At 48.2% G+C, this 26,798-nt stretch overlaps 1 protein-coding gene across 2 annotated transcripts in view; it reads right to left on the reverse strand.

Moving 5' to 3' along the window:
* Positions 1 to 26,798, reverse strand: part of LOC138753758 (sushi domain-containing protein 6-like) — a 62,808-nt gene that overhangs the window by 7,085 nt on the left and 28,925 nt on the right. For both annotated transcript variants that reach the window (XM_069917129.1, XM_069917130.1), the window contains exons 3-5: positions 10,657 to 10,854; positions 3,223 to 3,361; positions 325 to 740 (exon numbers count right to left, since the gene is read on the reverse strand). In XM_069917129.1, coding sequence (XP_069773230.1) covers positions 325 to 740; positions 3,223 to 3,361; positions 10,657 to 10,854 — 753 coding nt within the window. The remainder of the gene's footprint in view (positions 1 to 324; positions 741 to 3,222; positions 3,362 to 10,656; positions 10,855 to 26,798) is intronic.

Here is a 26,798-nt window from a genome sequence, read left to right on the forward strand (position 1 = left end):
AGATCTCGCACTACAGATGCAAGGACAGTTTCTTTCCTGCTGTTATCAGATTCTTGAATGAACCTCACACAGGTAAAATAATGTTACCCTTGCTCTGCTCTATACTGATCTCTCTTCATAACAGCACACTGTCCTGTGATTTTATTGCTGTGCTAAGGGATAACCAGCTGTTCTGCACAAAGATAAAAACTTTCTCTCTGTATTTCAGTACACATAACATTATACAAATAATGATGCGTGAAATAAGTATTGCAGTTGGGACTGTTAACATTGGATCTCCCTGATAACCATTTTTCAATGGCCAGACATGAAGGCCCCTCTCACCGTCAGTAGATCCTGCAGGGGAGGTGAGAGATAGGAGACTCTGAACGTCACTGTTCTCCGAGTCCTGACTGTCTGTAGATGGCGACAGCCTCAGGGGAGAGACGTGGGAGTGCACAGGGGAGGAGGGGGCCGGGTGGTGAATCAGAACAGTCTCTGAACGGCTGGTGCTGGCTCGGGCCTCGCTCTCCCCGGGACTCCCCAGACAGTTGTCTACACCTCCAGGGCGGTGAATGGCCTCCCCCAGTCCCTGCGCTCCCGCGTCTGGCCCCTCTGCGAGCACGATCTGGACACGAGAGCTAGATGGAGCAATGGCAGCTCCTGAGCTGCCGTACACAGCTTCTTCATACGAAGGTAGCGTGACAGGAACTCCGTCCACCACGATGGATACTTGGTTCCCGGACACTCCCTGATCTCGCCTGCCAACACAAGTACAGTCCTTAGGTCATTGCCACGTTCAGGCTGGATTTATGACCAAGATCAATTACATTTCCTCACCCAAGGGACTAAATACGCAACCCCAAGGATTTGCAACATCCCACTCCATTACCTTGCTCCCATTTTCCCCTCTCGTGCCTCCCTGCAGCATCCCACTCTCCCGTCTCTTCCACTATCCCACCCTCTTCCCCCACAGCGCCCCACCCTCTCCCACCCCAGCATCCCACCCTCTGCCCTCTCCCCTGAGCATTCCAGTCTCTCCTCTCCCCCACCCTCTCCCCCACCCTCTCCCCCACCCTCTCCCCCACCCTCTCCCCCACCCTCTCCCCCCACCCTCTCCCCCACCCTCTCCCCCACCCTCTCCCCCACCCTCTCCCCCACCCTCTCCCCCACCCTCTCCCCCACCCTCTCCCCCACCCTCTCCCCCACCCTCTCCCCCACCCTCTCCCCCACCCTCTCCCCCACCCTCTCCCCCACCCTCTCCCCCACCCTCTCCCCCACCCTCTCCCCCACCCTCTCCCCCACCCTCTCCCCCACCCTCTCCCCCACCCTCTCCCCCACCCTCTCCCCCACCCTCTCCCCCACCCTCTCCCCCACCCTCTCCCCCACCCTCTCCCCCACCCTCTCCCCCACCCTCTCCCCCACCCTCTCCCCCACCCTCTCCCCCACCCTCTCCCCCACCCTCTCCCCCACCCTCTCCCCCACCCTCTCCCCCACCCTCTCCCCCACCCTCTCCCCCACCCTCTCCCCCACCCTCTCCCCCACCCTCTCCCCCACCCTCTCCCCCACCCTCTCCCCCACCCTCTCCCCCACCCTCTCCCCCACCCTCTCCCCCACCCTCTCCCCCACCCTCTCCCCCACCCTCTCCCCCACCCTCTCCCCCACCCTCTCCCCCACCCTCTCCCCCACCCTCTCCCCCACCCTCTCCCCCACCCTCTCCCCCACCCTCTCCCCACCCTCTCCCCCACCCTCTCCCCCACCCTCTCCCCCACCCTCTCCCCCACCCTCTCCCCCACCCTCTCCCCCACCCTCTCCCCCACCCTCTCCCCCACCCTCTCCCCCACCCTCTCCCCCACCCTCTCCCCCACCCTCTCCCCCACCCTCTCCCCCACCCTCTCCCCCACCCTCTCCCCCACCCTCTCCCCCACCCTCTCCCCCACCCTCTCCCCCACCCTCTCCCCCACCCTCTCCCCCACCCTCTCCCCCACCCTCTCCCCCACCCTCTCCCCCACCCTCTCCCCCACCCTCTCCCCCACCCTCTCCCCCACCCTCTCCCCCACCCTCTCCCCCACCCTCTCCCCCACCCTCTCCCCCACCCTCTCCCCCACCCTCTCCCCCACCCTCTCCCCCACCCTCTCCCCCACCCTCTCCCCCACCCTCTCCCCCACCCTCTCCCCCACCCTCTCCCCCACCCTCTCCCCCACCCTCTCCCCCACCCTCTCCCCCACCCTCTCCCCCACCCTCTCCCCCACCCTCTCCCCCACCCTCTCCCCCACCCTCTCCCCCACCCTCTCCCCCACCCTCTCCCCCACCCTCTCCCCCACCCTCTCCCCCACCCTCTCCCCCACCCTCTCCCCCACCCTCTCCCCCACCCTCTCCCCCACCCTCTCCCCCACCCTCTCCCCCACCCTCTCCCCCACCCTCTCCCCCACCCTCTCCCCCACCCTCTCCCCCACCCTCTCCCCCACCCTCTCCCCCACCCTCTCCCCCACCCTCTCCCCCACCCTCTCCCCCACCCTCTCCCCCACCCTCTCCCCCACCCTCTCCCCCACCCTCTCCCCCACCCTCTCCCCCACCCTCTCCCCCACCCTCTCCCCCACCCTCTCCCCCACCCTCTCCCCCACCCTCTCCCCACCCTCTCCCCCACCCTCTCCCCCACCCTCTCCCCCACCCTCTCCCCCACCCTCTCCCCCACCCTCTCCCCCACCCTCTCCCCCACCCTCTCCCCCACCCTCTCCCCCACCCTCTCCCCCACCCTCTCCCCCACCCTCTCCCCCACCCTCTCCCCCACCCTCTCCCCCACCCTCTCCCCCACCCTCTCCCCCACCCTCTCCCCCACCCTCTCCCCCACCCTCTCCCCCACCCTCTCCCCCACCCTCTCCCCCACCCTCTCCCCCACCCTCTCCCCCACCCTCTCCCCCACCCTCTCCCCCACCCTCTCCCCCACCCTCTCCCCCACCCTCTCCCCCACCCTCTCCCCCACCCTCTCCCCCACCCTCTCCCCTCTCCCCCACACTCTCCCCTCTCCCCCACACTCCCTCCCCTCTCCCCCACACTCTCCCCTCTCCCCCACACTCTCCCCTCTCCCCCACACTCTCCCCTAATGTTCCCACATTCCCCTCCCCCAAAAACTGCCCCCATCTCCCCAGCATCCCACATTCTCCCCTCTCCCCCACGCACTATCCTGCTCATTCTGCTCGCCCCCTCCCCCATCTAATTTCACCCGCACTACTCTTCACTTGCCTGCTTTGGTGAAATGACTTCAGCTTTGGTTGCAGCAAAACAAATAAAACGACCAAGAGGAGGATCAGGGCAACGGAACTGGCAGTAGATGCCACGATCGATAGTGTTGGCACTCCAATGCTTTCCCCTGTCTTTTTATCTAAATGCCATAAGTTAAACACAGGAAAAAAATACCTCATCAGTGTCTTTCGCTCAGGTGGTAATACTCAGCAGCTATGATATGATCCAATGCTGGTACACCAGCCAATTAAACATTAGCATCGACCGGAATAGAAAATAGAATGCAATACAATAAACACATACAATAAAAAGCACACAATAAACCATAAGTCCACAATATTCTAAAATAAATTGTTAAAAAAATTATTGAATCTAAAATATAAGTGCAGCACCTCTCAATGCCGTGTATTGATATTTAACATTATCACAGCTTCATGAAAAAAAAAACTTTTAAGTCTGGTAGTTCTTAAGCGAAGGCTTCTATAACATCTGCCCGATGGTCGGAGAGCAAATAGTTCATGGTTAGGGTATGATATTCCTCACCCTGTCCAAACATCATCCCCAATCGATAGATTTGATGGTAGGCAATTGGATTCTAACAATCATTGGGCAGTTTTGTGCCTTCCTTTCCTGTGCAGAAAAATTCCCAAACCTTGACGAAATACTGGATGTCAGCACGCTCTCAAAAGTACATCTATAGAAATCCAGTAGTATTCTAGGACGGAGGTGTAACTTCTTCCTACATCTCAAAAAAAAGGGACGTTGTAGTGCCTTTTTTTGATTCAAAGACCAAGTGAGATCATCAGACATATGGACCCCCAGAGTTTGAAGCTCTGTGTCCGCTCCACCAATGTAAATCGGGCCATGCGTGCTGCTTCCCGTCCGTCTAAGATCCACAATGATCTCTTTTGTCTTCTGGGTATTGAGTTACAAATGGTTCTCAGCACATCACAAGGCTAGGTGTTGAACCTCACCCCTATAGGCCGTTTCATTGTCCCCTGTGATCAGGCCGACCACCGTGGTGTCATCTGCGAACTTTATAATTGGGTTGTACATGGGAACACAGTCAGAGGTAAAGATGGAATACAAAAGGAGGCTCAGCAAGCAACCCTGGGGCATTCTGGCATTCAAGGAGATACTGGAGGAGAGAATATTGCCCCACCTAATAGACTGGGGTCCGTTAGTAAGGAAATGCAAAATCCAATTACAAAAGGATGAGCTGATACCATACGAATAAATGGTATGGTTTTGATGGTACAACAGTGTTGAAAGACAAACTATAATCAATAAATAGTAATCTTACATAAAAGTTTGGTCTATCCAGGTGAGTCATGGTAGAGTGTAGCACTGTTGAAATGGCATCTTCTGTCGACCTATTAGCACGGTAGGCGAATTGATATTGATCCATAGCGGCAGGCAAACAAGATTTCAGATGAGATAAAGCCAACCTCTTCAAACCCTTTGAGATGATGGGAGTAAGTGCAACAGGACGGTCGTCATTCAGACTCATGGCGGTAGAGCGCTTTGGCACAGGCACGTTTATAGCAGACTTAAAACTGGTTGAAACAACAGCACTGGCCAAAGATATTAAAAATATCCATTTAAAAACCTCTGCCAACCGCTCTGCCCAAGCTCTAAGCGCTCGACCGGGAACGCCATCCGGACTGGCTGCCTTCTGAACATTCACCTTACGAAGGATGGCCCATCCATCCGTAATAGAAAGTGAGGGAGGTATTTCATTCGGTAAAAGATCCACCTGGAAATGGCCGTAATTATTTCTTGATTGAAATGAGCATAAAATAATCAAGCTCCTCAGAGAATTTTGAGGGGGGGGGGGGTCACAGCTAGAAACAGGTGCTGTACCAAATGATTTATAATCTGTGATAACCTGTATACCCTGCGACACCCACTGCAGGGACATTTTTAGTGGTCAATTTAATCTCCCAACCCGCGCATCTTTGGGCGTTGAGGGCGGCCAGAGTGCCTGGAGGAAATCCACGCGATCAGAGGGAGAGTGTTCAAACTCTGCACAGCTTTAGAGGTCAGGGTGGAATTCAGGTTTCTGAAATGAAAACAGAAAATGCTGGAGAGACTGAGGCAGGACATTAAACTGTCTAAAACCAGAGGGCATAGCTTTAGGGTAAGGGATACAAGACCTGCAGGGGATCTGAGGAGTGGAGGAATTGTTCACCCAGAGGGTGTTCTGAATAATCTGGAACTCACTGCCTGAGTGAGTGATGGAGGGAGAGTCTCTCACAACATTGTAGAATCATTTAGCCAAAGCACTTTAATATCATGGTGTAGAAAGGTAGGGATTTAGTGCTGGTGAATGGGGTTCGTATACACAGTTCATGATGATTGGCTGAAGGGGTTGTTCCTACACTGTATGACTCGACAACATCACCCAGCAAAAAGCAGTCAGTTTGTTTCACTCCCAGTGTATGATTGAGAGACAAGTATGGAAATAATAAAGGATACCCTACAGCTGTGGCAAGGCCAAAATGACATAACCTACCACAAAACCAAATCTAGTGCAGTAGGAGACAGCAAAGCTTCACTCCCAGATGAGCTTAATGCCTTCTACACCTGATTTGATCAGCAGGACAAGGAAGAACCACTGCACGCCTCCATGTCCCCAGATAATCCTCTACTGTCACTATCGGAGGAGGACGTGTGATCTGCCTTCAGTCGAGTGAATCCAAGGAAAGCACCTGGTCCAGAGAGAGTACCCAGCTGAGTACTGAAAAGCTGTGTCACCCAACTGGCCAGTGAATTCACAGATATCGTCAACATCTCACTCTGCTAGAGTGTGGTACCCACCTGTTTCAAACAGGCCTCAATCGTACCTGTGCCCAAGAGGAGTGAGATTAAAAAAAGAAAAGAAAAAAGGAGATGCAAACTACAATAGCATAGACAATGACCGTGGACTGAGGTGCTTCCACTACAACAAGGTTGAAGTATTCCAAATTTTAAACCCATGTCGTCCAAATAAGGGCTCCTAACTTTCCAATAAAAAAAGAGAATTATCTCATAAATTATATGTTGTTATTTTTTTTTCCCAATGGTATACAAGATCTCAATTCTGTCTGTCTTCTATGTAAATTCAAATTGATTATCATTTTTCCAAGTAATGGCAATATATTTTCTCACTACTGTTAATCTCAAAAATGCTATTTGAAATTTACTTAATCTTAATTCCAAACAAATCTTTTTAATATTACTTAACAAAAATATTGATGGGTGCACTGGAAGTTTAACTTTATTGTAAAGGTTCCTTAAATTGTATCCAGAAAGGTTTTTACCTTATCACAAAGCTATTGGGGGAGGGGGAAGGAGGTGGGTAGATAGATGGTAGTTTAGGGGTGGAATCAGGTATGTAAGAGGGGGGCAGGGTTACATTGATTAAGGGTGGGATCGTGGGGTTTTTGTTTCTCTTTGGGTTATACACCATGTACATTTACTAACATTACATATTATGTACTAATCGTTTCATTAATTTGCTGTATTATGGTTTTAAAATTTTAAATAAAATGTTCAAAAAAGAGTGAGATAACCTGCCTAAATGACTAGTGACCAGTGGCACTCACATCCACAGTGAAGTGTTTTGAGAGGCTGGTGTTGAAATCTATCAGCTCCTGTCTGAGCAGTGACGTGGATCCATTCCAATTTGCTTACCATCAGTCTACAGCCGATGCCTTACTGGCTCTATAGAAAACCCTGGAACATTTGGATGGATGCAAAGGTGCATATGTCAGGATGCTCTTTAATGACTACAGTTTGGCATCCAACATCTCAAAACCGACCTGGGCCCGATACCCCAGAGTGCAATTGGATCCTGCATTTCCTCACCCCCAGATCCCAGTCAGTGCAGGTTGGCAAAAGCATCTCTTCCCACTATTGCCATCAGTACGGGAGCACCACAGGGCTGTGTTCTTAGCCCCCTGCTCTACTCACTTTACACTTATGACAGTGCAGCTTGGTATGACAATGACGCCAACTACAAATTTGCTGACGATACCACAGTACTGGGCTGCATTAAAAGGGGCGATGTGTCAGCATACAGGAGGGAGATTGAAAACTTGGCAGAATGGTGTACGAACAACAACTACATACTCAATGTCACCAAAACCAAGGAACTGATTGTAGGCTTCAGGAAGGGAAAACCAGAGGTGTACGATCCAGTGATCATTGGGGGATTTGAGGTGAAGAGGGTGAGCAAATTTAAATTCCTGTGGGTAACCATCTCAGAGGACCTTTACTGATGCCATTGTGAAGAAAGCATGTCAGCACCACTACTTCTTCAGGAGTCTGCGGAGGTTTGGTATGACGTCAAAAACCATGGTAAATTCCCATAGGTGCGCTGACTGGCTGCATCACGGCTTGGTAGGGGTGCACCAATACCTCTGTGCAGAAAGCCCTGCAAAAGGGAGTGGACAGATCCCAGTACATCACAGGCAAAACTCCCCATTGAGAAAATCTACAGGAACATTGCCATCAGAGAGCAGCTGCAATCATCAAGGATCCACACCACCAGGACATGATCTGTTCTCGCTGCTGCCATCAGGAGAGAGGACTAATACCAAGAGGTTTCTGTTTACCATCACACTCTTGAACAACAAATTTGTGAAGAGACTCATTTAAAGACTCTTACTTTGCTCATTATTTATTACTGAATATTTATTTTTCAGTATTCGCACAGTTTGTTTATATTTCTCTCGTATGTATACATTTTGTTCATCTTGAGTACAGTTAACAGTACCTGATAATTAGAAATTCTTCCTGGCCAGCAGGAAAAAGAATTTCAGGATTGCATGTGAAGTCATGTATGTACTCTGACAATAAATTTGAACCCTGAACCTCCCTCCATCATGGGCACTCGGTGAATACAGTGGATATCATCTATTGAAGTTCCTCACCCAATCTATTCCAACTTCACCTTCCAAACCTGTGGGTCTGGAGCAGGGCTTGGGATCTGGAACACCAGGATCAGGGATATGGGTAGGTTTGTGGCCTGCTTCTGAATTTTAAACTCAATGGGTCTTGAAAAACTTATTTAGATGCTGCATGACATATAAAAACACAAAATAAATGTGCTTGGGTCCTCTGGAAAACCATTGGAGAAGTGAGGAGGACAAGGGTAGGGAAGAGTTCATGGGAACCCGCAGGTTCCTCTCCCAGCTGAGCACTGCCCTCATCAGCACCGGGTCCAAAGACCAGAACCCTGTCCCAATAGCATTGGTTCTAAAAATGGATCTCCACCACCACCAACTCAGGGGCAAGTCAGAATGGAGAGCAAGTTCCACTAGATCCCAAATTGTCAGTGCTTGCGATGCCGCAACTGTAACGGGAAAATCTGGGCCCATTTCAATTTGCCCACTTGACTCTAAACTGTTTTTTTTTGGTTTGGACGTCTACTGACATTTTTCTATATCTTGATGAAGGAGCTAAGCCCAAAACGTTGGTTAAGTATCTTTATCTTTGCTATACTGTACAGCGTTTGACCAGCTGAGTTTCTCTAGCATCATGTTTTACTTCAATTGTGCATCCAAAGACAGGGAATGAGTGGGGGGAATACAAATCTCTGTGGGACTGTACAGCTGCCAATTTTACTCAGACTCATCCAGTCAGAGTTTGCAAGATGAGCAAAGAAGGGCTGAGCGATTATCTGCACCAAATCATCCCTGTGACCTTTGATATTAGTCGTAGGCTTTGCTTGCATGACCACTTATCACTTGTAAATCTCAATGAGATTTTCACCTGATTACAAATAAATGATTAACACAAAGGCAGGATAGCTAACGTATGATCAGAAAACGTGCATATAGGCCTGGTCAGTTAACTGGGAAAGATGGCTGAAAGGTTAAACCAAGTTCTTAACTAGGAGGGCAGCAGTGAAGCAAGTCATCTCAAGGCTCAGATTAAAGCCTTTATGAAAATAAAAGGGCAAGTGCATTAGAACTCTTGATAACCTGGCATCTGATTGTACGGAGATCCTTGATGGCCTTGGATTGGGCTTGCACATTAATCCAGAATGTAAGGAGGGTGCAGAGTCAGGGTTGGAGTCTGGAGCACGGCTGGGGCTAAGACCTGGACTGAGGGTCCAGAGCCAGGGTTGGATATCCACACCACCAGGGGTCAGGGATATAGGAAGGTGTGTGGCCAGAGTTGGGGTCCAGAGTGCCTGTGGATTTTAACCTCAGTGGGTCCTCTGGAAAACTTATTATACTTCAGTGTAACATGGTTAGGTAGTGGCAAAGTCCCCAATTATTGGAGTTCTATTTTATTGGCAAACCAGGAAAAATAACTGGTTCAGTAATATCTACAAATGGGCTGGCCTTATACCGCTTTAACCCTACACCAATATGTTTGGCTTCTCATCATCCCAAGGCAGGCCTTGGAAGGCAGCCTGCTGTATTGGTGCAAGGAGATCCCCAGACCCTTCATTGACAGCACCCCTTCCCCACCTCACCCCCAAGAGCAAATATTCTTGGCATCCAATAACATTATCCAGGTTTATCATCCTTGTGTATAATATTGAGGAAGTGCTGCGTGGGCTTTTAACCTGAAGTTTCAACTCCCATCTCGTGAGTTTGAACACTCAGAGAGCATTCGGTGAGCCCCTCTCCCAACTAACCCAGGGATGAGTAAACTGGATTCCTTTACAAACTTGAAAGCATAAGAGGTGGGGTGCACCCTGAGGAGAGGTACACGTTCAATGCACTTTATTTGTTCCAGATGCTATAGTGGAGTCATAAACTGGGCAAGTCTCCAAGTAACTTGGGAAAGAGAACAAGGTTCAATGGAGCATGGGCGGTGGAACCAGGAAAGCGGAGATAAGACAGAGGCAGGAAGATAGTTTCCACTGGCAGGTGAGGTCAGAACTAGGGGACAGATTCTCAAAATTTGGGGTGGGGAGGGGGAGGAGCAGATTAGGATGGAGATGAGGAGGAACAGTTTTTCCCAGAGAGTAGTGAATTCCCTGCCGAAGGAAGCCGTCGAGACTGCCTCGTTAAACATATTTTAAACGCAGTTAGACTTTGGCATGGTAGGGGAATTTAGGGTTATGCAGGTAGGTGGAGCGGAGTCCATGGCCAGATCAGCCAAGATCTTATTAAATTACTAAGGTGGGCTCTACAGGCTGAATCCTGCTCCTATTTCTTATGCTTCAAACGTTTGGGGAAAATGGGCCCCTGGGAATGGAAGAGAATGTGGGGATTGGGGTGCTGGTAAATGGCAAGACAGCGCGGGAAGATGGAAGCCGTTGAATTGGCAGAAAGCAGGTTACCAGTGAGTGGAAAGGAAGCATGGGGATAGAAAAAAAAAATCAGAAACCTTGTGTCCTCGACGTTTAGGACTGTGGACATCAAGGCATGAGGAAGTTTTGGCATGATCGCAAGTTGAATCGAGGACGTTGCCAGGACGTCAGACACTGACCTGGATTTAGTCTGCAGCTGACTTCCATGGCAGGTCCCCACACTCCATTCTCACAGGTCAGGTACTTGTAGTCTCCCTTCAGTGTGTAGCCCTCATGGCAGAAGTACTCAATGACTGTGTTGGCCGCAAAGTTGTTGCAAGGCAACGGGTGGCAAGTGAAACCCCCATTTTCCGGCTGAAATGGATGCAGGCAGTTGTCTGGAAAGAAAGAAGACAAAGATCAGACGTTGATATCGGGGGAGGATGAGGATTCACCAACGGCTCTTTGAGAGAGGAGTTATAAGGTTGGTGCACTGAACGAAGCTCAGACCATAACATACGCCCCACCATCACCCCCCCACCCCCCCAAATCAGGGAGAGGATTCCCAAGTGCGAGATCACACACCACCAGATTCAAGGACAGTTACTTTCCCACCGCTATCAGACTCCTGACAGAACCTCACAAGTAAAATGATGCTGGCTCTGCTCCACATCAGATGATCGCTCTCGGTACATCTGCATTCTCTGCTGTGTTTTGGTGGCACGATTCGTGCAGCACTTAGTGCAACATTATTACAGCACCAGCGACCGAGGTTCAAATCTGGCGCTGTCTGTAAGGAGCTTATATGTTCTCCCTGTGACCTGTCCAGGTTTCTTCTGGTGGCTCTGGTCTCCTCCCACCCTACAAAGCATAAGGGGTTTTTGGTTAATTGGTATATTTAGGCAGCACTTGGGCTCATGGGCTGATAGGGCCTGTTAACATGCTGTATATCTAAATAAAAAACACAAAATAACTGCTGTACCACGTGCAGGCTGAAAGGCCGGACTGCTCACAAGATGACCTTCCTCACTCTTGGAGCTGGACCGTGGTCCACGCTGCCATGGTCCTGACTCATGGGCTACACTGCTCCTCCCCCAACCTGAGACTTTAGGTTTATACCACGGAGGCCCTCATTATCATCGCCCCTACAAACCTCTGGGCCCATCGCCCCCCAGTTTGCACCCCCCCCCACCACCACACGTAGTTGTCTTAACTATGACACCATCTCCCTGAAACCTTGCCTACTCCCAGATCCTCTTTTCACTCTCTCTGACCAGAGCCCCCAGGGCTCAGATATCTACATATCTGTTCAAATGCCTTTTGGATGGTGTATCTGTATCCATTTCTGTGGCTTCATCTGGCTCTTGTGAGTTTTCCATTCCTCTAGAGAAGAGCATGGAGGCCCATGGTCTCTGGGCAGCAGAAGGTCTGTCCCATACTGGACACATGATCTATCAGATTCACATCTGACGAGCAATGACTCACCTCTTCCCCCTTATTCTTTCCCCCCCCCATTTCCAGATGCTCCAGTTTCTTCCCATCACCCAGAGCCATGTGGATGGTTTAGTTAACTGGCCAGTCAATTGCCCCAATGAGTGGTTCCATCTGAGTGAAGTTGATAAGAAAGGGTAAGGGGAAGGGAATAGTCTAGAATGTTTGTAAGTGGGAGCATGGCAAAGCAATCCGTTTCTCTGCTGAATCACTTTGCGAGTCGCACTCCGCTCACCACCGGACAGGCTCCTGGGCTGTCGTTCGGAAGTGAGGGTGAGATTCCCCAGAGCAAGCTTTGCTGGTCAGCACCATAAGACTCCCAAGAATCACTGGCTCCAGGAGAGCAAGGTAAAACTTCCAACACAATATCCCCAGGACCCCCTTTCCCATCACAGGGCTTTCCGCAGGCTGACAGAAGGCTGCAATCAGTGTCCCGATTGTGTGCACGAATGCCTCTGAGTCAGGAGACTGCAAGATCCAATGGAATTGTGAGGGTTGTACTCTAGGCCTGACACACTGGGGCAGTCCTGCAGGAGTGTCAGATGTGCAGTTTCACCCTGCAATGAACACAACACATCCCATTACACAATTTTTAGGAAGAGAACTTTTCCCCATCCCCTATCATACCCAATATTTATAAACCTCCAGCAAAAGAAATTATCAGTACCACATCACGTGACTCATTGGTGGGATCTTGCTGTGCACTAACTGGCTGCTTAATTTCCCACAGTACACTGTTGGCAGTGTTTGGAGCATTCTGAGATCAGGAAAAAACAAAAGCAATGTCTACCTTACTGCAGTTAGCATCTGCCCAAGCTATTTCCATGGTAACGGCCACCAGACTTCAGAGACTCTTGGAACAGACTGTCATTTGGAACTGGGCAAAAACTACACCTCAGGCACGGGACAGCCAGCGCCGAACAATGAGATCACTAATTGATGCAGGCTCCAATGCCCGAGCTCCCATTTAAAGCTCTGCCACTGGCCTTAATCCAGCTCCTGTTGGGTTGAGTGGGAGTCTGTAGCCTTCACCACTCTGAAGGTAGCCAGAGCAACAGGGGCAAAGGGAATGTGGGTTGTAATTATAAGGAGGGATTGGATAGGCAGGGTTTATTCTCACTGAAACATCAGCTGACGTTTATAGAATGAGGTGGGGTATTGACAGGGTAAGATCGTATTTTTTCTCCAAGGCATTGAACTCTCATACTGGAAAGCCCAGATCTACAGGGAGAGGGGAGAAATTTAAATTAGATCTAAGGGAAAAGTTTTTCATGCAGGAGATGGTGAATATCTGGAACGAGCTGTCAGAGGAGATAGTAAACATTAGATGACAATATTTGAAAGTGCTGAGACAGGAAAGACATGGCAGATATTGATCTAATGCTGACAAATAGGATTTACGTCGACAAGCATCGAGATGGACTGAACGAGCACGTTTCAGTGCTATACATGCTTGCAGAAACACGATGGGCTGAATAATCTCCATCTGTAAGTTTCTATCACAGAGTTTCATCCCAGCGTTAACCCTCTAAGCCTCCATGAATCTCAGGAGCACCTCTGATTGCTGCCAGAGTATTGCCTGTTCAGTGTCTGCCAGGCTGGAGTTAGTGAATTCCCTCACAGCTGAAGGCTGTGAGGAAGAGGTCTGCTGCCAGAGGCTAGACTAGAAAAGCCAGACCCTGCTCAGCACTGAGAAGGTGCCCTTGGAGACTGATGTAAAAGGTCCCATGGTGCAATAGGAGCAACAGCCCCTCATACCCTTGTCAGTTCACAACTGATCATTTATATCAGTGCCACTTTCCTGCTATCTGTTTACAGTTCTTCATTTACATGTCTTACGCTGTGCAGTTTATTTTTTGCACGACTAATTAGTGGTAATTCTGCCGCGCCCACAGGAGAAAGGAACCTCAGGGTTGTATCTGATGCTATGTATATATTCTGACAATACATCTGAAATCTGAAGAAATTCCTTCCCAACTCTGAACGTCAGACCTCTCATTACTGCTATAATTACACTCCAGAAATACCTCATTAGCTGTCAACTGCTCCTGGGTGATCCATGACAAGACAGGCCCTGCAAAATACAAGGCCTTGCTTTTCAATCAGACACTAGCTCACTGCTAAAGCAGAAAACAACATCGCTGAAAGTCCACTGGACAGCTGCCACATTCCTGTTCACGTATGACATTGCCCATTGTTAGAGGCATCGAGATAAAACAATGCATGGGACATAGCTAGGTTAAATGTTGAGCCCCCCACCCCCCCGCCTCCCCACCCCCCCGCCTCCCCACCCCCCCGCCTCCCCACCCCCCCGCCTCCCCACCCCCCCGCCTCCCCACCCCCCCGCCTCCCCACCCCCCCGCCTCCCCACCCAGTGTTTCTGACAGAACTGAGCATCAGAGGAGTGGCACAAGATAGATACAAATAGAAATGTTATTAAAGGTTTTACAGATAGAAAACAGGACAGATAGAGATGGATATTCCTCAGACGAAAGGAATAAGCACACAACACACAGGAATGGGATAGGCATATGGACAGATACATACAGAACGCATGCACACACACACACACACACACACACACACACACACACACACACACACACACACACACACACACACACACACACACACACACACACACACACAAGGTAAAGAGAAACACAGATATAGAGTGATGGAGACACAGAGGAAAGACAAATAAATTGTTACACACATGATCTCCCAGTCTCTCCAATGTACAGACGGCCAAAAACGAAGGACAAGATGCAGTAAATCACTCCCGCAGATATACACATTTGGGCTCTCTCCAACCGGGTGGCATTAATATCAACTTCACTGGCTTCTGGCAAAGCAGGACGTCAAGCGCTGAAGAGCTGGCTCTGAATGGGCAACTAAAGCGGCATCATCTGCAAAGAGTAGTTCACGGACAAGTTTCTCTTGTGTCTTGGTGTGAGCTTGCAGGCGCCTCAGATTGAAGAGACTGCCATCCGTGCGGTACCGGATGAAAACAGCGTCTTCATTGTTGGGGTCTTTCATGGCTTGGTTCAGCATCATGCTGAAGAAGATTGAAAAGAGGGTTGGTGCGAGAACACAGCCTTGCTTCACGCCATTGTTAATGGAGAAGGGTTCAGAGAGCTCATTGCTGTATCTGACCCGACCTTGTTGGTTTTCGTGCAGTTGGATAATCATGTTGAGGAACTTTGGGGGACATCCGATGCGCTCTAGTATTTGCCAAAGCCCTTTCCTGCTCACGGTGTCGAAGGCTTTGGTGAGGTCAACAAAGGTGATGTAGAGTCCTTTGTTTTGTTCTCTGCACTTTTCTTGGAGCTGTCTGAGGGCAAAGACCATGTCAGTGGTTCCTCTGTTTGCGCGAAAGCCGCACTGTGATTCTGGGAGAATATTCTCGGCGACACTAGGTATTATTCTATTTAGTAGAATCCTAGCGAAGATTTTGCCTGCAATGGAGAGCAACGTGATTCCCCTGTAGTTTGAGCAGTCTGATTTCTCGCCTTTGTTTTTGTACAGGGTGATGATGGTGGCATCACGAAGATCCTGAGGCAGTTTACCTTGGTCCCAACAAAGCTTGAAAAACTCATGCAGTTTGGCATGCAGAGTTTTGCCGCCAGCCTGCTTTGCTTTGCGGAAACTGCCAAAATGTTTGGCCTGGAAGTCAGCCTGAAGAAAACTGAGGTCCTCCATCAGCCAGCTCCCCACCATGACTACCAGCCCCCCCACATCTCCATCGGGCACACAAAACTCAAAACGGTCAACCAGTTTACCTATCTCGGCTGCACCATTTCATCAGATGCAAGGATCGACAATGAGATAGACAACAGACTCGCCAAGGCAAATAGCGCCTTTGGAAGACTACACAAAAGAGTCTGGAAAAACAACCAACTGAAAAACCTCACAAAGATAAGCGTATACAGAGCCGTTGTCATACCCACACTCCTGTTCGGCTCCGAATCATGGGTCCTCTACCGGCACCACCTACGGCTCCTAGAACGCTTCCACCAGCGTTGTCTCCGCTCCATCCTCAACATCCATTGGAGTGCTCACACCCCTAACATCGAGGTACTCGAGATGGCAGAGGTCGACAGCATCGAGTCCACGCTGCTGAAGATCCAGCTGCGCTGGATGGGTCACGTCTCCAGAATGGAGGACCATCGCCTTCCCAAGATCGTATTATATGGCGAGCTCTCCACTGGCCACCGTGACAGAGGTGCACCAAAGAAAAGGTACAAGGACTGCCTAAAGAAATCTCTTGGTGCCTGCCACATTGACCACCGCCAGTGGGCTGATAACGCCTCAAACCGTGCATCTTGGCGCCTCACAGTTTGGCGGGCAGCAGCCTCCTTTGAAGAAGACCGCAGAGCCCACCTCACTGACAAAAGGCAAAGGAGGAAAAACCCAACACCCAACCCCAACCAACCAATTTTCCCTTGCAACCGCTGCAATCGTGTCTGCCTGTCCCGCATCGGACTGGTCAGCCACAAACGAGCCTGCAGCTGACGTGGACTTTTTACCCCCTCCATAAATCTTCGTCCGCGAAGCCAAGCCAAAGACTGGCTTCTGGCAACCTACTCTCCATTCTTCCTCCCTTCTCTTGCCCTTTGTCTTCTTTCGCCCAGCTCTTCCCCCTCCACCACTTCCCTCTCCTTTCAGAGCCATCCCTTATCGACTATTAACCCCTGCCTTTAGGACCCTGCTTCTCCTCCTTGCACCCACCCCCCTCCATTTTGTTCAGGCACCTGCCAACATTTTTCCATATCTTGTTGAATGGAACACTGGTTATGTACCTTTATCTTTGCTGTATCAAATACACTGACTGACCTGCTGAGTTTCTGCAGCTTTGCATTTTTACTTCAACCATTGTCTACAGACTTTTGTGTTTACTTTTGTTCAGTGTAAGTACAGTAGAGTACTTTTTTTTTTAAACTGTTTATTCTTAATGTAGGTGTATTAGTTAGGAATTGCAAGAGTAAGTATCAAGCAACTGGAAAATACACTTATCCAGCATCTACCAATCCCAGTAGATGCTGGATACCAGGGGTTTCTGAATATACCAAAAAAGAGGAAATATTCAAATGGAAAAATGCCACAACTGTGGCTGACAAGGGAAGTCAAATCCAATGTGAAAGCAAAAGAAAGGGCCTACACGGAAGCAAAAATGAGTGAGAAGATAGGGGACTAGGAAGTTTTTAAAAAATTGCAGAAGGTAACTAAACTAAAACTCATAAGGAGGGAAAAGATGAAGTATCAAATAATATCAGAGGATACAAAAAGCTTCTTTAAGTCTATAAAAAGTGAAAGAGAGGTGAAAGTAGAAACAAGACCACTAGAAAATGGCGCTGGAAAAATTATAAATGGAAGACGAGGAGAAAACTAACCATAGAAAGGATACAGTTGAGACGGGAACAAAGCAAGACTTCAGAACAGTCCATTATAACTCCAAAGACAATCTTGAAGCATGGTCACAAGGACATCCAAGCACTATGACAAAGACCAGGTAAACTGTTTTAGCCATGTTGGTTGAAGGAAAAATACTGTGCAATACACCAACACCCTGCTTGTTAGCACAGCCACCGAGGAAAGGCTTGGTTCAAAAATCTCATCAAGATGTAGCATATGGACTGTGGAACCTGCCTCAAGTATAGCACTTCATACAATCACAGAAATGCTGAGGGTAAGGTATCATGGAATGTGCTGTTGCCAGAGATAACCTGAAAGCAAAGTGTTTAGTATGCTGCACAAGGGGCATTAATTTTGTGAATTTCCACTTTCCCAACTAATGATTCCACTAACCCTTTGAATGAATGTGAACAAGATAGCAGGATTACTGTACCATGCAAGTACAATTGGGCCTTTGTATGGACAGCCACTGAGAAGGTGATCACTTACACTGCTCCACCAGGATTTTCTTTCTCCTCGGTGAGGTGACAAAGGGACAATGACTCCAATCAACAGTCCCAGTTGCAGCTGCTGAGAAAAGGATCCAGTTGAAGGGGAGTGGTGGGGGGGGGGGGGGGGGGCTGCAGTTTCCCAAGGACGATAGGTGACCTATGCAATAAGTCGGCTCAAACCTCCAATGAAAGAGATTCCCTCCCTCTACAGTATCTCCCATGTCTGCACCCACCCACCGCCATCCCTGGCGGGAAACTCCAGGCCTTCAGGTCAAAGTGGTCAGCAGCTGACGTTTGCACCTTTCTTTCTCTTGCCACCCCCTCCCCCTATTGCCCCAAGTTTTCAGAGGGGCAAGATTCGCAATGCAGTTAGTGCTACACACCAGTGATCGGGACCAGACCAGTGTTCGAATCCCGTGCTGTCTGTATGCTCTCCCTGTCTCTACATGGGTTTTCTCTGGGGGCCCTGGTTTCCTACCACCATTCAAAACGTACCGGGGGTGTAGGTTAATTGGGTGTAAATTTGGCAGCAGGGACTTGAGGGCCAAAATGGCCTGTTACCATACTGTAGGTCTAAATTTTTTAAAAAATATGATAAACCTGTCTAGGGATAAAGAACATCAATCTAATCATGGCCACTTGCACACTGATCTACATTAATTTAGGGGGAACAATAGGGGAAAGTTCTCAGAGAATGGTGGGAGTGTGGAATGAGCTGCCCTCTGATGTGGTGAATGCAGATTTGATCTCAAGTTTTAAGAATAAATTGGATAGATACATGGACGGGAGAGGTCTGGAGGGTTATGCAATGGGTGCAGGTCACTAGGATTAGTTGCACAGACTAGAAGGGCTGAATGGCCTGCTTTATTGTTCTAAAACATGGTTCTAAATGGCACTTCTAATCAAAATGCGTTCAGGCGCTTCACAGGAAGAGGATTACACTAAATGGGGCACAGAGCCACAAGGAATCATTAGTGCAGGTCTTGGGACACACAACTTGACCAGAAAGTAGATCCTTGGACGAAAAAAAAATTCCAGGCTGCTGTAAAGGATGCAGAAAAGGCCCACATTACCGGGACTTGCAAGCTTGAACCTCGGTGATGACCCTGCAGGGAAGGAGACCACGTCAGCATACCAATGAGGGCTCAGCGGTTGAAGGACCCACACAGGCTGCCTGGAGACTGGCTCATGGGTGCTGATGGCAAGTGGGGGTGTTACCAAGAGGCCTTGGGAGCTGACAGCTTCGGTAGTTCATATCTGGGAGCTCGGGTTTGCCGAAGGATCGACCAGGAAACTGCAGAGGCAATGGGAGCGCTGGAAGCGAATCCACAGACGCTCAGGTACTGCTTTTGCTTCTGTTTCTCTTATAGTTGGAGAAGGGTCATCAGGCAATACTAGCAGCACCTCTTTGCGGCAGCCAAACGTTGATACATTTTGTGTATTATTGAATGAATCTGAAATCCATCAGGAGACCTTTACTTCCCCTGGAGCACAAATTATCATGAAAGGATTCAGAAAAGGTAAAGAGTCACAGTCTTTACACCCAGTGACGAGGAATCCAACACCAAAGAGAACGATTGTGTTCATTATCATGTATATTGTACAATGCACCAAAATTCTTACTTGCTGCAGCTGACAAGGTACTTTGTAAAGTAAAAACTATAAAAACCACAATCGCATACTTAATTGAATTAAGAGGCAAAAAAAAGCAAAAAAAAAAACAAAATAATATTCAATCATCCACGTGCAAAAAAAAAGTGCCTTAGCAATAGTGCAGCCACCCCTGTGAGGTTGGAGCAGTCCCTGATTAGTGCAACAAAGGAAGTTATAGAAGAGGCTGGTAGCTGATGGCATAGGTTAAGGCGCGATGGGAAAAGTTTAAAAGGAAACAGGGGAGCATATTTTTCACACGATGGTGGGTACACGGAATAAGCTGCCAGAGGAGGTGGTAGAAGTGGGAAAATTTTTCAACATTTAAAAGACATTCAGACAGGTAACCATAGGGGAAAGGTTTAGAGGGATACCAGTTGATCACAGGCAAATGGGACTAGCTTGGTCAGCATGGACAAGATGGGCCAAAGGCCTTGCAGCTCCAGGGCAAAGGGGGTGCTGAGCTATTGGTAGAATTGCCTTCAAGATCTTAAACATCTCTGATGTTAAGTAAAATCTCACGGCATAAATTTCGAAGAGTTGGAATTTCTTGTGTGCCTCACTAGTTTTTCCTTAAACTGAGCCAACATCACTCAAAATGGATGATCTGATCACGATCGCGTTGGTTTTCTTGCACGAGCTTGGTGGGTGCATAGTAGCTGCTGTGTTTCCCACTTCGCAGCTGTGGCTCCCTTTCAATGGTGGCTTAATCGTACGAGTCTGGGATTTCTTGAGGCATATAATAAAAGTTCTTCTCTCCTGCTTTAGTAAGGAAATGCACGAGGGAGGGAGTTCCAGAGTCTGGGATCAGTGCTGTAGCAATGAAAAAAAAAATCAGAGAATGGAACAAAATATGTGCTCAGCAGCTGAGACCCCATCTGTGGGAAGAGAAACAGAGCTAAAGTTTCAGGTCAAAGCCCCGACTTATAAAGGCTTGTAAACCATATCATTCTAAGCCACTTTCTCAGCCCGCCCTGCCACGATCAATGACACGCACATGGAGCCTTGAACCATCTGCTTCTGTACCTCTTTCAGAATTGTGCCTCTGGTTGCTATTGTCACAACTCGACACCCAAGTAGTGTATTTTTCTCATGCAAAGCCTTTGTTTTGGGCCATCACTTGCAGGGCATCATCTTTTTAACCTCAAATTCACCATTACTTCAGAAATAACATTTCAGTCTTCAACAATTAATACAGATACTAATTATTTTTAGTGTCTCTGTTATTTCCTTATTCACTATTTTCTCATGGTGTGGTGGGGAGGGGTAGTTTCCCACATGATGTACTGTTTCGTAATATTTCATAATGCAAATCTGCGCATCATGAAATGCAGATTGAAAATAAAATGAGTGTTAATTCACCTTGTTTTTAAAATGCCCAAATTTCACGAGAACATCTTTTATTCCCTCTCAAATTTTTGCATGGTTTGCAAACTATCAGAGGGTGAATTTCTGTTACCCAACCAGTTGTAACATGCCCCTTCCAATTTTACCTGGGTAAAACCTCACTTGACAAGATGCAATAAGTTGGTGGACCTTCCAAGAGCAACAGATGACCTGGTTTGAAAGCAATTCCTTGTCTCCTTGTTTCTGAAGCATCTTCAAGTCAAATCATACCCTTCCTTATCTCTTCACGCATTTTGGCTGCATAGTTAAACTCATGACTACCTTATTCAGAACACTACAGATAATGAAACAGCTCTGCCCTCTACAACAGCAAGGACCTGCCGGTGGCCAACCACTTCAGTTCCACACCCCACTGCCACGTCTGTCCTATTGCCTCACGTACTGCAGTGTTGGGGACACCCACAAATTGGAGGAACCACACCTCATATTCCATCTCCGCACTCTTCAACCATGTGGCATCAATAACACCTTCTCCGGTTTCTGTTAACCTCCGTCCGCCCCAGTCGATCTCCCTTTGCCCAGCTCCCCACTTCCCTTCCCTATCAGAGAGCTATCGTTCTTAGCTCTCTGCCCCCTTCTCAGCTCATTTCTCTTTGTACCTTCTCACCTGTATCTACTTACCTTTTAGTCTATGTTCCTCTCCCTTCCACTCTTCACCTTTTCATTCTGATGCTGCTGAAAAGGGGCTAAGGCCCAAAGCGTTGGCCAACTTTTGCTTCCTGTAGATTCTGCGCGATCTGCTGAGTTTCTCCAACACTTTTGTACACTACACTAAACCACAGCATCTGCAGATTTTCTGGTTTACCAGAAACAATAAGAGCCCTTGAGACTGTCTCATCAAGCAATTGAATCAACCTTTCTCCAACAAACTTTATCAATTTCAGTTTTGATCCCTACCCCACAACTTGTTGGAGAGAGTCCAAAGGTTCCATGACTCATTGAAAACTTTTCTGGCATTATTCAATAGCTTGGCTCCAACAGACCTTATTCTGGACTTCCAAATAGAGAATATCTTATTGAAGCTTTCAAGATATTTTAATCATCTCTTTTATATCACCCTTTAATTCGTCCATTGCCAGGAGGATTGTGCAACATGACACTATGCATCCTGTTCAGACAGTTTTATTCAAACTCATTGAACCCTATTTGCTGGATAAACTTCTTGAATGGCAATTACATACAAATAAATTCTCTTTTTGCTTTTCTCTCCAGTTTCCCTATTATTCTGTTGCACTTCCTCTGAGAGAAAAGCAAAAGGAACCAGAATTTCACCCCGAGAGTCCAGGAAGTTTCTCGTAAAAGCCACCCAATTAACCTCCACCACGCTCTCGTGGGCTGAAATGGCCTGTTACTATCCTGTATGTCGAAATTAAAAATATGGCCACCCCTGCAGGCAGAAGAAAAATGAGTGTTGGAGAAACACACAAATTGTGGAGCTCCTGTTCCCAGCTCCAGCCACTTGCATCCAGTATTGACAGCCCTGGGTCATAGCACACAGTTATGACTGTCACGCCACAGGCTTGATTTGAAAGTCCACGAAAAGCAGAAAAGGGAATGATAGCCAATTTCAAGACCAATCTTCAACATTGGATTTAAACAAAATCTCTCACAAGAATCACATCACACAAAAGTCCACACGAAGATGCCGTTGAGAAACAGCCCATCAAGATGCTGTGGGTGAGAAACAAGAAGGAATACAAGGAAGTTTAATCTCCTTCCCAGTTGCTCAAACAAACATAAAATGGGGGCTTTCCTGAGAAATTGCCTGGACTCTCGGGGTGAAATTTTGGTTGCTTTTGCTTTTCACCAATGTATCCATTGCCCGAAGTTTTAAACCACACCCCCCAACACCTCAAACCATCACCGAGGGGGTGTGTGCCTCAACTATAAATTTTAAACTTGGACATACAGCGTGGTAACAGGCCCTTTTGGCCCACAAGCCCATGCTGCCCAATTACACCCAACTGACCTACACCACCGATACGTTTTGAACAGTGGGAGGAAACCGGAGCCCCTGGGAAAACCCACATAGACACAGGAAGAGCCATCTATGTAACTATCCAAATTTTTCTTAAAATGTCAAAATTGAGCCCACTTTCACCACTTCAGCTCATGGGGCATTCCATCCTCTCATCTGTGAGAAGAAATTCCATGCAAAGTTTTCTTTAAATATTTCACCTTTTTGTGGGTCTAAACTGGAGCTCCCATTAGCCAGCCATTTCAATTCCCTCTCACCATTCCCACATCTGCCCTTGGCCTCGTCCATTACCAGGGTGAGGCCAAACATAAACCTGAGGAACAACACATAATATTCCTGCTGGTGTATAAGATAACACTCCTCTCTCCCCACCCCACCTTTATCTGGTTTCATCATTTCCATCTCTTCTTGCTCCCAGGGAAGATATTTCTATCCACGGATGTTGCGGGACCTGCCGAGCTCCTTCTGCAGCTTATTGCTTGCACACCAGAAGCTGGCTGAAAGGCATCACCAAAAACACAAAGTTGGAGAAACTCAGCAGGTCAAGCAGTGTCCTTTATGTAGCAAAGGTAAAATAAAATGTAACCAACATTTCCAGCTTGAGCCCTTCATCAAGATAAGGGAAAATCTCAGCAGGCATCTGAACAAAAGTGGGGGGGAGAAGGGTGGGTCACAGGGCAGGAGGGGATAGATGGAGAAAGGAGAGAGGAGAGCAGTGAACAAGGGGAGGAGAATAGAAGGGAAAGGAGAACTGCAAAGGGGAAGGGTTGTCAGGGTCAGGGGGGGGGGGGGGGGGGCGGGCAAGAGGAAGCAGGTTAGCAGAAACCAGAAAAGCCAATGTTAATGCCATCTGGCTGGAGATCCCCAGACAGAAAATAATGTGCTGTTATTCTAATCTGTGGGTGGTCTTGGTGGGGCTGTGTATATCATCCCGGTTCATCAATAAGCATTTATCTGGAGGAAGGCTGCATCCAACTCAAATCTGTTAATTGTTAGTTAACCTGCAGTCAGCTGATACAGAATGTAGTCACAGTTCACAGCTCCTTCAGTACAATCTCACTCCCGCACCCGTGCAAGCAGTTCAGGGGTTGAAAGGCCGGCTCTGGCGACTGCACACCAATTCTGGGCCAGCATCCCAGTGCGATGCTCAGGGAGTGCTGAACTGTTGGGGATGTTGCGATACAGGTCATCCAGTCTGCTCTCTCGAATAAAGACAAAAGATCCAACAAAGAGAGCAGGACAGACCTGGACCATAATAGTTTAATTTTTTTATTTATTTACAATTCAGTAGACACCAATTCTGGCCATTTAAAACAGTGCCATCAAATTTCACCCAAATTAACCTACAACCCTGTACATTTTGGAGTATGGGAGAAAACTGAAGCATCTGGGAAAACCCATGCAGACACAAGGAAAACATACAAACTCCTTACAGACAGGTTGCTGGTGTTGTAACAGTGAGTGAAAGTCAAAAGAAAAACTGCAGAGGCTGGAAATGTATAATAAATACAGGAGATGCTAGAAATAGCAGGTGAGGCTGCATCTTTTTAAACATTTAAAAAGTCATTAGCCCCTTTCACACTCACAAGTGATCCCAGGAATTAACCGCCAATCAGCCTTTAAAGTGTCCAGTGTGAAAGCAAAATCAGCTCAACGCCGGCATCAGATGACATCATCTCACACTGGGGGATTGACGGCCTCGACCCCTAGTACAATCCCCGGTGTCTGCAGATGCTGGCGTTGCAATCAGGCAAGTGTGAAACGGGTAATTGCATTGTGGGATTGAAATGACCCAAGTTTTTGCGTGAGTGCAGGAAGAAAAGATTAAAATGAAGGTATAAACTTTGCTGTTGGAAAGTTGCAGTGGGGGAGGGAAAGTGAGAGGGAATAAATAGCAAAAGCAGACAAATTTTTAAACAGCGTGGGAAAATTGGTAGCGCTGTAGCGCACAATTTATAAAGACCATGGGAAAAACAATGGTGGACCCGACTTCCTGGAATGCCGTGCGACAGAGAAACCCCTCCATGAATGCTCCATGAAGGTCCACCATCTCTCAAAGCTTCATGACATCACCTGTAGAAGGTTGAACAGTCCTAACCCTGGGGATGGCTCCTTGCAAGTGAGAAAGGTTTCAGTGTCCCAGATGGAGTGGTCAAGTGTGAAAAGCCAAACCCCCTTTCCTATCTCAGGATACTGAACGGCCAATTTTGTGGGACACAATGTTTGTTTTGGGTCTTTTAAGGTGGAAGACCCTTCAAAGAACTGAAACACAAGCCCCTTTCACATGGTTCTACCTTCTACCGGTGACGTCAGGGCACTGGGGGGCACATCCCCCCAGTTTTTATAAATTGTGTGCTACAGCGCTACCAATTTTCCCCACATTGTTTAAAAATTGTCCACTATTGCTATTTCCTCCCTCACTGCATTGAACATTAAGCTCCAAATTTTACACTAATCTTCCCACCAAAACCTCCCCCACCCCCCCCCCCCCACCCAAGATTCTACACACATTGTGGGCAATGTTCAGTAGTCAATTAATTTACTGACCCTCATGTCTCTTGGATGTGGGAGGGAGCCGAAGCACACTGGGGAAATGTACAAGGTCCACACAGGGTCAGGGTTGAAGCCAGGTCACTGCAGCTGCGAGGCATCAGCTGTATGAGCTGTCCCATCCCATTGACAGAGCTACAGCTGACCAAACAGAAATTGGCTGCTCTGTTCCTGATCCGACACTACACTGATGCACTACAATAATGTAAGCAGGCTTTTCCCACTGAGGTTTAGTGAGACGAGAACTAGAGTTCTTTGGTTAAGAGAGGTAGGTAAAATGTTTAAAGGGAACATTAGGGGGAAATTTCTTTAGGCAGAGTGTGGTGAGAGTGTGGAACGAGCTGCCAGCTGAATTTGTGAATGTGGGCTCAATTTTGACATTTAAGAAAAATTTGGATAGCTACTGAGATGGGAGGGGTATGGATGGCTATGGTAGGATTCATTCAGGTCAGTGGGACCGAAGAATAACAGTTCAGCATAGAATAGATGGATCAAAGCGCCTATTTCAGCGCTGTAGTGCTCGATGACTCTACCTTATCCAGAACTGTCCCATTTCAACACCCTCTGGCAGTGAATTCTTTCAGTATCCCTGAGTGTGCAAGAGCATCTACAGAAATGGGACTGCCATCTTTAGAGCTCCCTGGATACACCAAAGGGTCTCGCTCCTGCACTTCTGACATCAGTTCCTTGACACTGAAATGTAAGCTAACTTTAAATATATCTGAAATATCTATTCTTTTTTTTAAATATGAAAAACAAAGATTATTCATTAACAAATGACATTTTTAAAGCAGGAAAGAGAACATCTTTAAGTTTACTCAAGTTCTGTCGATTCAGAATTCTGTATGCCAAAGGTCAAAGATGAATGCATTACTGATTCAAGTTCTTTCATTATGCAGTCCCTTGAGCAAGGTGGGAGGTAGACTCATTCTGCGTCAATCAATTTGGGACAGGGGAAAAAAAAATCTCTTCAGTTTTGTCATCAAATTCATAAGCACCAAAGCTGAGGGAAGCCAGAACCTGAGCTTCACACCAGTGAGAAGAGACAAAGCCACATCCTTGCAGCAGCTGCAGCAGGACCCTGATACACCAGCCCTCTTTCCTGGTGGCTGTCACCTTCCTCACCTCCAACAGGAAGCAGCTGGTTCTGAGCCACACTCTTGACCAAGCCTTGCAAAGACCCCTCCTCTGTTGGCCTGGCAGAACCAGCGGCTGAGTTGACTCCCACACCCCCGCCCCTTCCAGCGGTTGAGCTTGATATCTGGAGTGTGCTTCATCAGCCCTGCGAGGACAGTGCTAAAGCTCAGTGACCAGAACTGCACACAGTACTCTGTCCAGTTTAACCAGTGATGGGTTCCTG

The sequence above is a fragment of the Narcine bancroftii genome, chromosome 2 (genome assembly GCF_036971445.1).
Source record: "Narcine bancroftii isolate sNarBan1 chromosome 2, sNarBan1.hap1, whole genome shotgun sequence".
Lineage (NCBI taxonomy): Eukaryota > Metazoa > Chordata > Chondrichthyes > Torpediniformes > Narcinidae > Narcine > Narcine bancroftii.